This window comes from Myxocyprinus asiaticus, chromosome 17 (genome assembly GCF_019703515.2).
Source record: "Myxocyprinus asiaticus isolate MX2 ecotype Aquarium Trade chromosome 17, UBuf_Myxa_2, whole genome shotgun sequence".
NCBI classification, from domain to species: Eukaryota; Metazoa; Chordata; class Actinopteri; order Cypriniformes; family Catostomidae; genus Myxocyprinus; species Myxocyprinus asiaticus.
In genome coordinates this window covers 6,778,213-6,795,383 of record NC_059360.1, presented here as the reverse complement: position 1 = coordinate 6,795,383, position 17,171 = coordinate 6,778,213, and the positions used below count along the sequence as shown (strand labels likewise).

General features: G+C 35.2%; 1 protein-coding gene across 1 annotated transcript; it reads left to right on the top strand.

The window, feature by feature from the left end:
- The first annotated feature begins 302 nt into the window (after window positions 1-302).
- On the top strand, window positions 303-7,165 carry LOC127454917 (homeobox protein Nkx-2.2a-like). The gene is made up of 3 exons (XM_051722455.1): window positions 303-399; window positions 5,133-5,438; window positions 6,065-7,165. Exons 2-3 carry the CDS (start codon window positions 5,171-5,173, stop codon window positions 6,616-6,618), a joined length of 822 nt encoding a protein of 273 aa, XP_051578415.1. The 5' UTR covers window positions 303-399; window positions 5,133-5,170; the 3' UTR covers window positions 6,619-7,165.
- Window positions 7,166-17,171: the final 10,006 nt, after the last annotated feature.

Genomic DNA, 17,171 nt, shown 5'->3' with positions numbered 1-17,171 from the left:
GCTTTGAACAATTCACATCTTTAGTATATCGAAACGACACAGAAGGCAGAAGAATGGCACTTTGGTTTAAAGACGGATCAGCTAAAAGCGCTCTTAGGAGGCAACCATGTTTGCTCTCATGACCAATTTATTGCCGATGAGCATATGGCCAATATTTTGTCTTACGTCATTGCAAGGGGAAAACAAACATCATGCAATGTTAGTAGCACTGCTAAGGCAGAGCCACTTCGCCAGCTATGCAAACGTTCTTGGACAATATCAGAAGAGGAGTGCTTGCTCCCCGGGTATATAATCAGGCTTATCGGTGCGTGCACTCCTGGCTTTCATTTGGAGAAATTTCATTAACTGTGCGGTGTCTTAACGCAAGCTGCACCACCTACCCCTGCCGTCAGCCGCCAGGTGAGCATTTATTACTATCACTCGACCTCTCCAGGTACAGTGCGGTAGGTAGGTTGTGCAAAGATTAAACTCTTGCGAGCGCGTGTTCGCTTGTGCAGGTGCACGTACTTACTTGAGCGCTATTTAAAGCAAGCCTGAAGGTAAATTGCTCGTAATGTTTTGTCATGCGATCCTTCCCTCGCATTGGTAAGGCATTACGAGGGAACTTATGTCATTAGAGGGATATTGCATTAGAATTATACCAGATAACTATTGTCGTCATGTCTTATTCGAAGATTATTTCATAAACACCTCATTTTATTATGAAACAGCATTTTTTTATTTTTTTTATTTGAGAATTAATAAAACTATATGGCATAGCCTAATAATATATGTGACAGATGCAGTCTCGCAACACTAAATCAAGATACTTTCGTAGGGAAAGACTATTATTATTGTTGTTATTGGCTAATGTTGTTTGCATGCATTGTTGTTGTTAATGTGTTGTTTGCTTTCCTGTGTTTCTGATTTTAGCGACACTTTTATTACATAACAGTATTTTTATATTAGTTAGGATAACCAAATAAAACTGAAAAATTTGCGCATGGTAAAATGCGCATGGCTACGTACATATACGTTTGTGTTTACTGCTTTCACGTGTCCCAAAAAAAGGCTTTTGTATTGCAGTCGCTTAGAAAACGCCGGATTCTTTTTTTTTTTTTTTTTTTTTTTTTCAGGCAATGCGCATTTGTACCGGTAGAGTTCGCCCAATGATTAAAAATAATGTCTAATCGGTGCACATCTTTACCATTACCTTCTGTGGAAAACACCAGAACGAAACCCCGCTCTCAAATATACAGTATTGCTAATTCTATAATGTGCGTAAAGCAGGGACAGTTTATTTCAATTAATCCATAATTAATTTAAAACTGGTTGCAAATATAGAGTGAAAAGTCCCAGTGGACATTAAGATAGCGAGAAAAGACGATATTAAAATGATAATCCTTAAACCAATTTGTTTTTGGAACGCTGATAAAGGTGCCAGGATTGCGAATTTAGCACTATGCGCCATGAAATTCACCGTTACAAATAAACTGGTGGTTAAACAAATGAAGGGATGTCCCTTAGCCATGGGCACCGTGTTAATCTCGTTGTGACATGTTTAAACATTAGAGGCTCTGAAACGAATAAAGGCGTTGCGTTTGCACGGCAGTAAATGGAATCAAACCAGCTTCAAGACTATCTGTGCTGCAGGGCATTTTTCCTGGGGCAGTAGCTTAGTCACACAATCCACCAGACTTATGTTTATACCAACATTTTGCTCTTATTGCCTTTTAATCACAGGGGAGAGTCGGAAAATCGCTCTTGTCAGTTTATACATTTGTCATGAGCGCCTACAGGAAAACAGGGTTACATTTATCAAAGCTTAACTGCTCGCCCATGGCATCGGAACACGCTGAAATTCGTCGATTAAAGCAAGAAATGATCAACGTTATAATACATATTCCTCTGGCCTTCGGGCCGCATTCAGCTGGAGGGTTTTCTTTTTAATCAGGCGTTTAAAGGTCTTTCCTTTTTCCAATTATTAGCAAAAGCTGACATATATTGACGAATTCCGGCATTTTTGTTAAAGGGAATTAATGAATGAATGTTTTAGTCTTCAATATCTTATTTTCGTATTATGAACCATTTCTTAGTAAATTTGAAATATGATAGCCTACATAAATGACATTTACAGAATTCAGTGAACATCATAATTGTTTCCTCCATAAGTCAAAAAACCGAATATCTTTATTCAATGTCTTAAAGCAAGCAAGATTTTACCAAACTCTTGTGAGGGATTTTTTTATTTTTTTATTTTAACAGCACATAGCCTGTATATAGCTTAAACACACGTTTGTGTTCCTAATAATGTCCAGTTTGAATATGAATTGGTCGTCCTTTAGGTCACGATAACATAACTAAACCGTATTTTCTCTTCATTTTTCAATACTTCAAGTATTGCAAATGATTGTTCCTTGACTTCATTTTCTATTTTTTTTCTCTGTATTATTTAGTCTTGTAATTTAAAAATATATTAACTGAAATACCACTTTTCTTCTTACATTTTATAACAATAATTATAGTATTCATAATAATTAGTATTATTAATAATATTTGTATAGTTCTTCTAATAATAATAATAATAATAATTATTATTATTATTATTATTATTATTATTATTATTATTGTTGTTGTTGTTGTATTATTGTATGGGGATTTACTCTAGTTTAATAGTGGCTATAACTGAACAAAATCTGTGCGGTAAGAAAGTGTCGCTCCAATTTTCAGCGTAAAGACGAGCGGTCTGTTTGAGCTACCTGCAAAAGTAAACAGGTAAACAGACGGAAATAGCTCTTGATGTGAAGTATAGCCACTCAGCCTGTGCACATTTACTTCTTGCAGAACTCATCGGTTCACTTGTTTAAACACATCCCCAAATCAATGGCCAAAGACTACCACGAGCTCTGTCATCGATTGCGTTGTGTGTGTGTGTTCTGCTGGTGTGGTAACATTGAAATAAATACCAAGAATAGATAGGAATTATATAACCAGAATAAAATATGCTTGGTGGAAGTATAGCCTAACTCGTAATTGCATCAATGCCGGTAAAAGAGCGTAACAGTAACAATGTTTATATTGTGTTGAAAGTGAATCGACGTGTAGAGTGAATTTGCAAGGTTGTCGTGATTTATCGCTTCATGGTTACAATGATGTGTTTAGTAACCTGTCTTTGAGGCATGGGAAGGCTGAGGGAATGACCTTGCGAAATGCGCTCACTGTTCGACTTTGCTCCCGGACCGTCCAGTTCAATGCTCCCATTGTCCGATTTTTTCTGTCGTTGCATGATTAATTCTAAGGAAAACTCTGGTGAAGTATTTACCTATCAGGTAGCTGATTATAAATCCAATGTATAATCCAAGATTATAAACCCCAAATTATAAATATAGGATGAAAATTCCCCCTTCGGAGGATCCCTGATATTATAACTCCGATGTACTACCAGTCATATTGTTTCACTGAGCTACATCTATTGCTACACTAACATTAAGGGATCGTGGAGTTATGATAATCATAATCAACTATACAACATTTTTTTTTTTTTTCAAACGTAACATAGCAATATTGTATCCTATGTGTACCCAATATATCTCCAATCTTCATATGATTGTGTAGGGTGTGTTCCTACGGTGTGAAAGTTTGCATAGCCTATAGTTATGTGTGTGTGTGTGTGTGTGTGTGTGTGTGTGTGTGTGTGTGTGTGTGTGTGTGTGAGAGAGAGAGAGAGAGAGAGAGAGAGAGAGAGAGAATGCCATGACAACTAGGAACAACCTCAGATTTATTCCAAACAGTTAAAACGTATTGTACAGGGGCGTCAATCATCTATTATTTTGGCCCTTAAATAAATGCAAAAACTACGGCTGGACAAAGGCTTCCAACAGGAGCCGGACATTTGTCTACATTTCCCCCATTGTCTGCAGCTTAGCAATCGGTTTGTATTTGTGTTTGCCCGGGTCCGACCACCCAGGATGAGCAGAGGACTGGCTAGAAACGTGCAACATTGTCAGCCACATCACATAGCCTTCTAGATAGGAGGGACAGAGGAGGGACAGAGGCAAAAAGAAAAGATGGGACACAGGGTTGGAAACCGAGATGGAAAATACGAAACGAAACGAAAAAAAGTAGGCTAATAAAATGTAATGATCAGAAAACTGTTTAAAATGGGGAGAGAGTAATTTAATAATTTCTTTAATATTGAAAAAAATATATATTAATTTTTTTTGGGGGGACGATAAATACATAAGAATTACAATTTTAAAAAATGCATTGTAAATCAGAAAAAAATCTAAGAAGCCATAATCACAGTGGTGGAACAATAATAACAAGTTAATAATAATCATCATAATTTTCCACAACAAAATTAAAATGACCTTTCATCCATTTTGATGTCTTAATCACATCCAGCTATAGCGACCCTTCTCCTTAATCCCGAACCAAAATATTGACCTACATAAATTTGTCTATTGCCACTAGAGACGTTTTTTTTTTTTTTTTTTTTTTTTAAATAAACATTTGTTTACAACATCGGATAATGAGAGATCCAAATAGCACTATCGGTGAATAATTTGTCTGTTTACTTACCGTTATAACTTATGAGACGAATATTTTATTCATAGGCTTTGTCCAGTTCAAGAAGGCCTATGATGTGTATACAGGTTCTTTGTATGTAAATAGGGTGTAAAAAGGCCCTCCCCATCTTTGTAATTAATTGACACGTTATACCACTCATCATGTTCTGAAGCACCAATGGTATAGGCTAGGATCTCCCCAAAACCCACAATTTCACATCGGCAAACACTGTCTTCATCCACTTGACTCCCAAGACCCGCCCACACGTGGCCAACCTTTTTCGTTTTTAATGCTTTTTCACTGCAGGTTCATGTGTTGAGACCAACCTTATATGGACTGATCAGCCTGGTAATGGCTTATTTCCCCCCTAACACCCAGCAGTAGCGCAATATCTGTGAACTAGATATAGCACTTCAGTCACTTTGGCATTCTTCCTGGACTTACAGAACTGATTTATCCGCTACTTTTTTCCCAGGCAACCGTTACCGACCGAGCCTCATGCATCGGCTTCAGATTACTTCGCGCTAAAACGGCACTGATCCTATATTCAATCAATCTCATCTGTGTTTTGTGTCTTAAAACAGAGGATTTCCAAACTGGTGCAGCAACTTTACTGTCTCAAATGCCCCAGAACATGTCGCTGACCAACACAAAGACGGGCTTTTCAGTGAAAGACATTTTGGACCTCCCTGACACTAACGATGAAGAAGGATCTATCACCGGGAATGAGGAAGATACGGAGGGTTCTGAGTCGACCAAAACGCCTGGAGTGTTAGTGCAAAGTCCTTTAGAGAACGTTCAAAACCTGTCTTTAAAGAATCCATTCTATGATAATAGCGAGAATCCTTATACCAGATGGCTCGCAACTACGGACAGCATCCAATACTCGTGTAAGTAACCCACTCCACAAGCATTCACACAACTTTCTATACTAATCGTCTATGATAAATATTTGGTCAGAAATATTTGCATTTGCTATTCTGCTTAATTGAGACTTAACAATGTATTTGATTCTGTGCTATACTTTCACTGTTGTGCTTGTCATTATGCGTTACCGTATTATGTGCTTCTGGATCTGAATATTGCTCATAATTGTCTTTATATTAATTTAAAATACTATAGTTTAAAAAAACACATTCTCTAGATATTTAATGGAAGTTTTTATTGACATAGTTCTAGCTTGGAAATTCCATTTTAATCAATAACTGTTGATTCGGCTAAAGCATATTTTGTTTGGATCAAAAAGCCGATGATAATATGGACATGTTTTAATCTCAAAAGAGTAAACCATAACATATTGCTGAAGTGCCTTATTTTTGTATGTATTTATTAGTCCATCTGACTATAAAACTTATTGGTCTTGGATGAATATTTGTTTCATTTGAGTACGAAGAACTGGGACCAACAACCAACATTGTTTGCTATTTACAATTTATTCTTATTAACGGTATTATAAAAATGTCCTTTTTTAAATTATTATTATTTATTTATTATTATTATTATTATTTTTTACCAGTACACGGACTATCCACAAACTCTCAAGACTCGTCTGCAAAATCTCCGGAACCTTCAGCAGACGAATCGCCGGACAACGACAAGGAAACTTCAAGCAACGGCAGCGACTCTGGTAAGAAGCGCAAAAGGAGGGTGCTCTTTTCCAAGGCGCAAACTTACGAACTCGAGCGCCGGTTTCGGCAACAGAGATATCTGTCAGCGCCGGAGAGGGAGCATCTCGCTAGTTTGATCCGCCTAACCCCAACTCAAGTGAAAATCTGGTTCCAGAACCACCGGTACAAAATGAAGAGGGCCCGGGCGGAGAAAGGTATGGAAGTGACCCATCTCCCTTCTCCTAGGCGGGTGGCCGTGCCTGTGTTAGTCAGAGATGGTAAACCCTGCCATACGCTAAAAGCTCAGGACTTGGCAGCCACTTTTCAGGCGGGAATTCCGTTCTCTGCGTATAGCGCCCAGTCTCTCCAGCACATGCAATATAACGCGCATTACAGCGCCGCCACCACACCACAGTTCCCCGCAGCACACCATCTGGTGCAAACGCAACAGTGGACTTGGTGAACAAATACTGACTTGGAAATGCAGGGCTGCATTTTAAAGACCGCGATAGGGAGCTTTCCAAACAAAAATACAAGACTTTTTATTTTTTGCAGCTTGACCCATTCTTATCAGTTTATTTTGGGGATTGACGTGTGCGCCATGTTTACATGTTTTCGTTAAGAAAACCGGGTCAAGCCTCTCCCCAAATTTAAGAATGTTAAAGCTCTTGTGAAATTTTGTAAAGTATGTGTGTGTTGTAGAAATGTTTTCTTTTGTCCTTCATGTTATAAGCACGTGCAGAACCACTTTATGATTATAGAAAATTTTATTTCTTTCTTTTACAATGGACCGAATATATTTATGGCCATGAATAAACATTGGCAACCTTTAGCTTATTTCATTGGTTTGTTTTCTATGTAAATATTTTGTGATAACTGTTTGCAATATTATGTTTGGCCGTTGGCAGTAAGCTATATCCTAAATTCATCCGATATTTAGGGGTCGATAAATATCCCTCATAATTATGTTAATTTTCAACGTAGCTAATTTCAGTAACAACGCGCGATGATGAGGGAATTCTCCAATTCTTTTTATTAAGACTTGTAATAAAATGATGTGTTTCAGAAATTTCGATTTGTTTTGCGTTTGGCTTCAATGATTACGGATTTGCACATTTCTAATAGTTTCTTAGCCATTTCTCAAGAGCAGACATTCATTATTTTAAACAAAGCAGAACGAATAAATACAAATAGTGTATATTTACAATAATTTATCAAAATTGTATAATTGCCCAAACGTTTGCTTGGACAGTGTTTCGCTGTCCCTGTCACTTCTTCAGCAAGTGGCTTCGGTTTTCAGAATTTATCTGTAGGAACACTTCAGCAATAAGAAGGCTAAAGTCACTTGTGAAATGGGGGTAAAAATCCACTCAATTAATATAAGAGGGCTTCTTCAGCTTAGCAGCTTTTCATTCAAGCGCTCACTCCTTTTCAGGCTCCACGGCTGACATTTCGGGTGTTAAAATGGCACATTTAAGAGAGAAAAAAACACGTGACAAAATTATGTTACCGTAATATCGTGTAATTGCATTCCATGGAAACACGATGTTGTTACGCGTGTTGTCACAGTGTATAAAACAATTATTCGCTTAATAGCTAATAGTCTACACTGCGGCCGTATGCAGGTCAGAACTATTTTTGCACATTGATTTCAATTAGGAAAAATATCGAAACTACTCCATTCAGTTTTTCCTTGGGATTTTGTGTACGTGTTGTCAAACAGACAAATCTACAACGGCTCTCTTTTTTTTAATTCCCTTCCCACTGTGGATTATCGTATTATTAGTATATTTGGTAAAAAGGCTACAATGGTTCCCTGCTTATTCTGATTTATTTATTTTAAAATTGCAACAGCAGATTTCAGGTCAAACCTCATTTTCCTAAAACAAATTTCTGAACTGACACACTGTGCTTACTGTTTACAGAATTAATTTTGTTTTCCCCCTCTTCCTACAGTCGGTTTAATTCAATGAATTGTTTTTCGGAAGGATTTAGGCCTATTTTATTTTATTTTAGGTAAAAATTCACTGCATTTTTTCAGTTTTCTTAAATAATAGGTTAGAATGAATCATCTATATTTTGATACCAGATGCACAACTGGCAGAAGGTGGTGTGAAAAATATAAATTCGTATTTGCACCTGTTGCCGATTGCAAGGATTCATCTAATTGTACTACAAAATCAGTCTTCACTACGTTCTCCCATAGAAAGGCATATATTGTGAGTGACACTATTTTGTATAGGTGCAAAAGAAAACTAATTTTCTCTTCCACCTCTCTGTTTCTGTTTTCGATTAACATTTTGTCTGTGATTGTCTACACTGCGCTCAAAGACTTTGATAAAAACGCGGCCACGTTGCGTTGAACTGATGGTTAATAATGCAACGAAGTACTTTTAAGCAGTCTATAGTTGCACAATATACAGTACATAAAACAAAACCCCAACAAAAGCGCAGGGTCGGTGGTTGTGAATGTCAGAGGCGTACATATTAACAGGAGGAGTGTATTTCTGGGTGGAAAAAGATGGGGGGAGAGAGAGACAGTCCGAGTTTCTTGGTGCTATTCAGTTCCTTTATCTGGACCAGTGCATCCCTGAGTCAGGGAGATATATCCTTGGGGTTTTTTGTGGCGCCTGTCAGTTGGTGCCATTGTGATGCTTGTTGTAGACGTTCTATTCCATATGGACAGCTGGGCCCGCGAGAGGAGAAAGGAATCCCTCACAAAACCCAAATTGTGTCCCGCTTTCAAACGCAGCATTGTTGTCTCTCAAAGAAAAACGAATTAAAAATTCGTGCTATATCTATTCTGGAAAAGAAGGCAAACCCATTCACAGATAACAGGGAGTCCTTCTTACTTGATATAGCAATACTAACAACAGTTCTCTCATTCGTTTAACCCTCTCACACACTCCCCGTTTTCTGGGCGTTGAAAGGGAAGGATTATTGTCTGTTCTGGAAAGTCCGTGGCGTTAGAACTGCAAAACTACTTAATAGATACACTCTTATTTCCTGTCTTGGATAAGAGAAAGACTGATCCAAACGAAGACAGATTTAAGAATGCTGATGCGATATCTATCTATCCATCTATATATCTATCTATCTATCTATCTATCTATCTATCTATCTATCTATCTATCTATCTATCTATCGTAACAGTTTATATTTATTTACATAAAATAGATTCAAATTATCAGTTGTTGTTGTTGTTATTATTATTATTATTATTATTATTATTATTATTATATTTGACAGTCTGAGTCCTTATACGAAATTGTGTTGAATGTTCATTCAGAGTATAAAGAAAATATTTAAATATTAAAAATTTATGAAAATACTGAAACATGAAAACAAGTATTTTTCGCGTGAGGCGAAAAATACATGCAATCAAATTTCGCTTTTCTTCAGAGGCCGTGACATCGACCATAGCTTGGAAATAACTCACCTCATCTGTGTAAAAATTTAAACATTGAAGGATATTTGTCTGGAATTTGTCTCGGTTACGGAGCAAAAATATTTAAACCAGAGCCACAAATGCTCATAAAAACAATTCCGGATGTATGCTAAAGTTAATTCGAGGATAATAACCCTTTCACGCCTCCAAACAGAATATTTTAGAAACTGTGCACGCCCATGAATCCAGATTATGTTACCATTTTAACCTCAACATGAATAATTTCTTATCATCCATATCTTCAAATAAGGGTTCTCAAAGACTTAATACGTAGGACTAACATTTGAAGGAAGTAATTTGGTATCTTATTGCCAATAGAAGATACAGATTAGATTCACCCACCATCTCAGACTTACTATAAAAAGAGGGCATTTTCAGTGTTATATAGACCAAATGGATTATGTCTAAATACCAACCACAAGATGGCGACAGAGCCCGTTGAAAGGAGCTCTAATGCGCCTCTTCCCATTGGGCCAGGGTATGAATAATCTATTTCATTCTGCAAGTGCCGATGGAAATTCGATGACATTACACAATAACATAATAATTACACCCTAAATTGTAGATAGTATTAATGAAGTTCACATATGCAGTTCAAGATTGGATTCACGATTTTAAGTGGTGGTGTTTGAATGCTGTGAGGAGTCTTGTGTGGTTCATTTGATGATCCGCAGAGAGGCGCAATTGGCCCACACAAACAAACTTCATCAGCATCACTTCAACGATTGTGCTGAGCAGATTTGAATGTGGACAAGGGTATGATACCTTATCCTTTCTGTTGCTATAGTGTTATCGAACGTTACTTTCTCTGGAAATTCCAAACAATAGATTATATAATTTATGGCCTTAGGTGTTTTATGTACAGCATGGATAATAACAGACAATGTGTGAACTATATAACTACTGCAATACTTCCACAAGTGTAAACCTGAAGCGCCCTCATAATATGAAAAATAATCATTACGGTGCTTTTTGGGAGAGTTTCACATATTGACTGCATTACATTGTATTTTATTTTTTATAATCAAAATTTGTTTCTGATTTTTCCAAGCGGTAAGAATCAATCAAAGAAAACCTCTTTGAATTCACATCCTTTAATCACATGTAGGCTATATATTCAAGAAGCCACAGATGGATAAATAACAGAATATTTTCTGAAAACCAGATTCAAAAATCTTTAGAAACCTTGGTAAATATATAAATACTTTTATCTTTATCATTTTATTCAGGTATTTGTTTACTGCAAACATAGCAGCAAATCTAAGAGCAAATATACCTTGAGAAACAACATTTATTTATATGATTATATGGGAATTCCAAAATAGTTAGTCCTCTTAAGTAAACAGATCTGTACAGAGAGTACTTATGTGATACACAAAGTGGGACTTTGTACAGGTACACAGAAAGGAAGTTACTTTATCTCAGACATTTTGAGATCCTTGTCTCATACCAGTATCAAAGTTTTGTGTTTTCTTAAGTTTCCTCATCTGCACACCACTATGCATCTTAAGCAGATGCTGGAGACATTACATCTTGCTGAAGCATTACAACACACATGTTGCCAACTGCACTTTATGAAGTTGAAATGAATTTAGCATGTCACCATATATATACACACAAAGCGATTCAGAAAGTAAAAAAAAAAAAAAAAAAAAGATTATAGTTCATGTGCATAATTAAAAATACACTTTTATAATAAAATAAGTAAAAACATACCACAAAGTTTATTTCATATTTTAATATTATTATTATTATTATTATTATTATTATTATTTTGTGTGTGTGTGTGTGCGTGTGTGTGTGTGTTGGGGGGGGGGGGGGGGGGGGTGTAATTAAGTCTATTCTTAATGCATTGTAGTATTATTTTGCCTCAAACTACTGTTCAGTAAAATAGCAACCTTTATGAGTAATGACAACTGTCAAGGAAAAGGTATTACTATACAGGACCAAATATTTTCAGATTTGTAGGGGGGAAAGATAAACAAGCAAATCCAAAATTGGATTAATCAATCATTAACAAGTTATCTGTTGTGAAAATAGATCAAAATAACTAAACAGACATGGAGATGTGTGAAATGAAATGGTAATTTATTTGTTTTGTGAGCTGAATGTAAAAACAAGAAAAAAGTATGTATGTGAAAAGTAGGGTAAATATGTAAAGAATATTTATTGGTTCTCAATTTTTCATTGCATTTTTATTGTCTCACTAATGTCCTTATTTCTAATCTGATAGAAATTATATCAAATCTAAAATAAAGTAAACATGTAAAAACATAAATGCATAATTATCCAACTAAGGAAATATGAATTTGCATGATAGCAAAAAAAATAAAAATAAAATAAAAATAACAACAACAAAGTTTTCCAAAGCCAAGACATCCAGCAAAAAGGTATAGTTTTACAATTCACTTCTTAGTTATGAAACTATATTGCCTTCAAAGCAAATTATATATGACCCAAATGCTACTTTGTCATTCTGCTCTGTGTTATGGGAAATATGGATAAAGCCAATTGGATACAATACATAAGCATTTTGCCCATGATAAAATATATAACATGACTGGTACTGTAATTAATGGGTTTTGCCTACCACTTCAGCCTAAGCAAAAAACAAACAAACAAATAATAATAAAAAAAGAAATTATACTAAGAGAATGTTAAGATGTTTTTGTATTAATGTGTCAGCATTAACAACACTAAAAATAAAAATAAAAAATAAATCTCATTCCACTGTCTTGAACACAAAAGGTTAACAGAGATTCAGAAGAGGCAAGGGTGGATCTGCCTTTAGAACGACATGTACAATGTATGAAAAAAAAAAAAAAAAAAAAAAAATTGGCTTATTTAATCAAACAATGTCATTATTGACTGGTCTACTTGACTCATCTTAGTACTTGACGTGTCTCCAGTAGCATTTCTTCCAAAGGACAATACAGGCATGAATGCTCCAGGACACAATGACAGCCTGCTATCAGACTGAGTGAGCGTGAATGGATGACAGGTCAACTGCACCAGCATCTGAGTTCACTAAAACACACTGTTTTAGCTCCCAATCTAGCAGTGTGTATTTAAGTGCTGTTGTGGTTGTGTCTATACATTGATTAGGTCTAACTTACTAAGTAATTTTGTGGGACTTCCATTGGAAAATGTTCTTGCTATACTTGGAACTGATCCTGGTCTGCATCCTGTAATCAGCGAAGATGTGGAAGGCACTTGACCATTTAAAGTTTTCGTTTTCTTTTTTCTTTTATTATTTTTATTAGCAACCAGTGCTGGGTAGTAATGGATTATATGTAATGTGTATTATGTTATCAGATTACAAAATCAAGTACTTGAATTAAGTTACATTTTAAAATACTCATAATCAGATTAGTTACTTTTTTATGGATTACATGATTACATATTAACCAGACAAAGGCAGTAAAATGTTAATAATGTATTGATCCCCCTAATTCTTCTTTTTTAATCTTTAAAAATGTTCATTCTAAACCAGTTTACCACTGAATATTGCTTGAATTATCTCTCTGTTTGTCAAATAACCATGTGTCACTATATTTCTGGAAGGGTTTTATCAATCAAATGTATAAAAATGCACAAATACACATTATTGTGTATTCAAAATGTAATCCACACATAAAAGCAGAGCCGATTGCATTAAAGTTAATTCTAGTTGTAAAGTAAGTTTTAGTTAGGTGAATTGCTTTTGTATTCTGCTTAAAAAATTTAAATAAATGCACTATTACTTCCTTGATATCTTTTGAGACTTCTGTGGATTCACTAATATAACCGGTCTCATCTGTTAGCACACATGGATAGTGTAAGTACAAAGACCACGTTTGTTTAACACGTTGTTATGGGCACCTGTCCATAATTCTAGAAACTCTTCCTTAAAAATGCCTGTTAAACTCAAACATATAAGTCTGTCATTGATGGAGGGTGAAGAGCTCTATCAGCATCATGGGAAAAACATGCAACTCCCATATTTTTACACCATGAAAAATAGATTTGCGAATCGATATCCATGAATTTGTGTACAAGAGCACCACTCAAATGATGAGACAGTGCATACTCTGACAAACAATTTAGCAAATTACTAAACACTGCTGATGTATAGCTGTGAACTATTATGTCTAAATTATATCCAGTGACCTTCACTAATTCTTGATTCTGGAAGTCTGGATGAAAATAAAATAAAAAATTAGGTCAAAGGTAATCCAAAAATAATCAAAAAATAATCTGATTATATTACCTAAAATATAATCCAAGAGAATACGTTACTAATTCCAATTTTGGTCATGTAATTTGTCATCAGTTATGGATTGCAATTCAGAAGTTATCTACCCAGCATGCTTAGGTCAGAATTTTGCAAGGCTCTAAAACTTTTACAGAGTGACTGTTTGCACTCACATGTGAATAGCACCTGCCACACAGTTTGTCCTGCAAATAGCTGGACAATCACAATAGTATCGCTGCAGTGGTGTGCAGTGTAAAGGTTGTGTGGATCTGTTTTTGCGTGTGAGCGATCCAAGTACGAGTCTGCCTTTTATTACACTCTTCTGCCGATCCTACTTTGGTTCTTTTTGCGAAAGTCTCCAGAAAAGTTTGAAAATCAACACTGGTTTTACTATAGTAATATTGTAGTATTATTAATCATGACTGCAGTAATCTTGATTAATTTTGTTTGAACTATGATTTTGCTACAAAATACCATGGTTAAACTATGATTAATGAATAAAATCATGGTTAATTTTCATAATGGAAGGTTAGGGTTAGGATTCAGGGTAGATGTTGGTGTAGGGTGTCTGGGGGACTCTGTGGTAATAGCACGCTGTGGGAATAGCCCGCTGCAGTGATGCCTCTATACTGTGTTACTGATTAAATAGGGGTGCAAATACTATTTGCCACTATTTGTACTGGGGTCCAAATAGCATCTACCTACTATTTACACTTGGTGTAAATAGCATCTAACACTATTTGCACTTAGTGCAAAGAAGATGTGTTTTGTAGCTATTTACACATAGCAAAACATGCCAAAGATTTGACACTCCAGACAATATCTGGAGAATATATAAATAAAATGTGATTAATCAAACATTAATAAGCAACCTGTTTCTATGTAAACATAGATCAATATAACTAAACAGATGTAGAGGTGTGAAAAATGAAAGGTAATTTATTTGTTTTGTGAGCTGATTGTAAGAACAAGAAAAATATATATGTGGGCCAAATATGTAAAGAGCTCAATGTTTATTGTTGGTTAACAATTTTTCATTGCATTTTTTATTATATCACTAATGTAATTTTGTCTAATATCCTAAAAATCATATAATCTATGATTTCATATCATAAGCCCCTGGAATATGGTTAAGGCATTTCATATACCAAAAGGCATAACACTGTATTGAGGGAAGTTGTCCAGTGTTACAAAAGCAGGCATTTTAGAGATATACTGTATATAAACATTTTACATCCATCCATCAAATGGTGAAAGAGTCCTGCTTGGGGACAATGCACATAACCTATATTTACTGCCAGGTTTTCACATGATAAAACGATGTATTACTTAAATTCAATGACATTACATTTATTTGTATCACTTTTCACAATACATAATGTTCCGGCAGCTTTACAGAAAAGAATGCCTTAGTACCCCCTATGAGACAAAAATTATTTATTTATTTATTTATTTTTTTTCAAACAGACAACATTGGCAATGAAAAAATCCAAATAAGACACCTTGGGAGGTTGGGAACACACAGCAGGGGGAGCCCATCCTCTTTGGCTTGTACGTATTCATTTAAACAGTCTTAATAGAAACCAGCTATAGAATATTTGTAATTATAATAAGATATTATGGCATCATTAAATTTAACAATTGTCAGTTGTCAGTTGTCCATCCTGAAACAACTGATGGGTACGGCTGAAAATCGCACAGTTCTCTAAATTTAGGGGAAATATACCAAGTGTGTCTCAATATTCTCTGAAATCTCATGGTTATTCAGTTGTGTACAATCCGCTGAAAAGTTACTTCCAACTATACCATTCCTCTCTAGGTAATCAATGTAGCAAAGTTACCGTCATCTCCTTTATTAATATAAGGACATACTATAATTTTTCTGGTAACACTTAATAGTAAGTTTCCATTTATGAACATTAGTTAACAACATTAGTTAACATGAACTAACAATGAACAATATTTTTACAGCATTTATTAATCTTGGTTAATGTTAGTGTAGTAATGTACTGCAGTAAATGTAGTAATTCATTTTTAAAATCAAAAGTTGCATATGTTAACATTAGTTAATGCACTATGAACTAACAATTGTATTTGTATTAACTAACATGAACAATGATTAATAAATGCTGCAAACATATGTATTGTTCATTTTAAGTTCATGATACGGTACCTAATGCATTAACTAATGTTAACAAATGGAACTTATTTTTTCTTTTATAGTCTTACCTCTTATTTAGGTGTGAATGGTAAGTTTTGGAAGAACAAGATTTTGGTTAATGACATATGGCTTCGAAAACTTCATGCAATGCCGAGACTAGGACTGGGAGATAAATCATCATCAGATCATCTGACTGAAAGTTTCTGTTAGTGCACTTTTTATTAGGGCTATGGTTGGGAATTGTACAGAATTAACAAGTTCTGATTTTGATTCCACTTAATGATTCAGATTCCATTAACAATTAATTTATTTAATGCTGAGGAAGAAACAATGGACAATATATGGAAATAGTCTTAATGATAATAAACTAAACTACTTTGACAATTTTTTTTTTTTTTTTTTTTTTTTACTTTGAACACCACTGATTTTATATATGTATGGCTGCAATTTTCAAAGTGATGCAAACAATTGGTATTGGCCAATTGCTCTTTATTTACTAAATTAACTGCATGGAAACAAGAAATACAAAGTGAATAACATCCATCTGGAGATATTTCTGGGTGTTTCACTCATTCTCTTTCGAATGCTCTATCACAAAATTATGTGAATAACATTGCTATTGTGTAATATTTACTCATACATGCACATGCACAGCGATTCACTGTATCATTGGTGTAGCGACTCCATTTTCAGTCTGGATTTTGTCTCCTACATAGAACTGAGGCAGCTCTTAATGAGTTAATGGCCCCTTACAAATATGATAAGATCCAGCATGAATTATATTATCAGTGGCAGTTGATGGGATGGGCTCACATAGTCTTGAATGTGACTAATGAGCTCCATTTCATACTGATGAACTTGCAAACTCTGATCTGCTCTGATCTGGTCCAAACTTTTTATCTGGAAACGCAAAAGCCACATACTACAGATTTTTAATCCTCAATGATTTTGTAACTGTGTTTTTCTGGGGTTCAACTTAAATTACATTTTTTATCAAATAAGAACATGACTTTACATTGATTTGCTTTATTTTAACCAAAATTAGGCACTGCAATATGTGGCAGGGTATTGGAGAGTAATGTGTCAGGTTTAAGTCAGCACCCCTCTTCCACTCTTAATTAAGTGAGTGTGACAGACCTCCATCAGAGGAGGGCGAGATTTGAGCAGCAACAG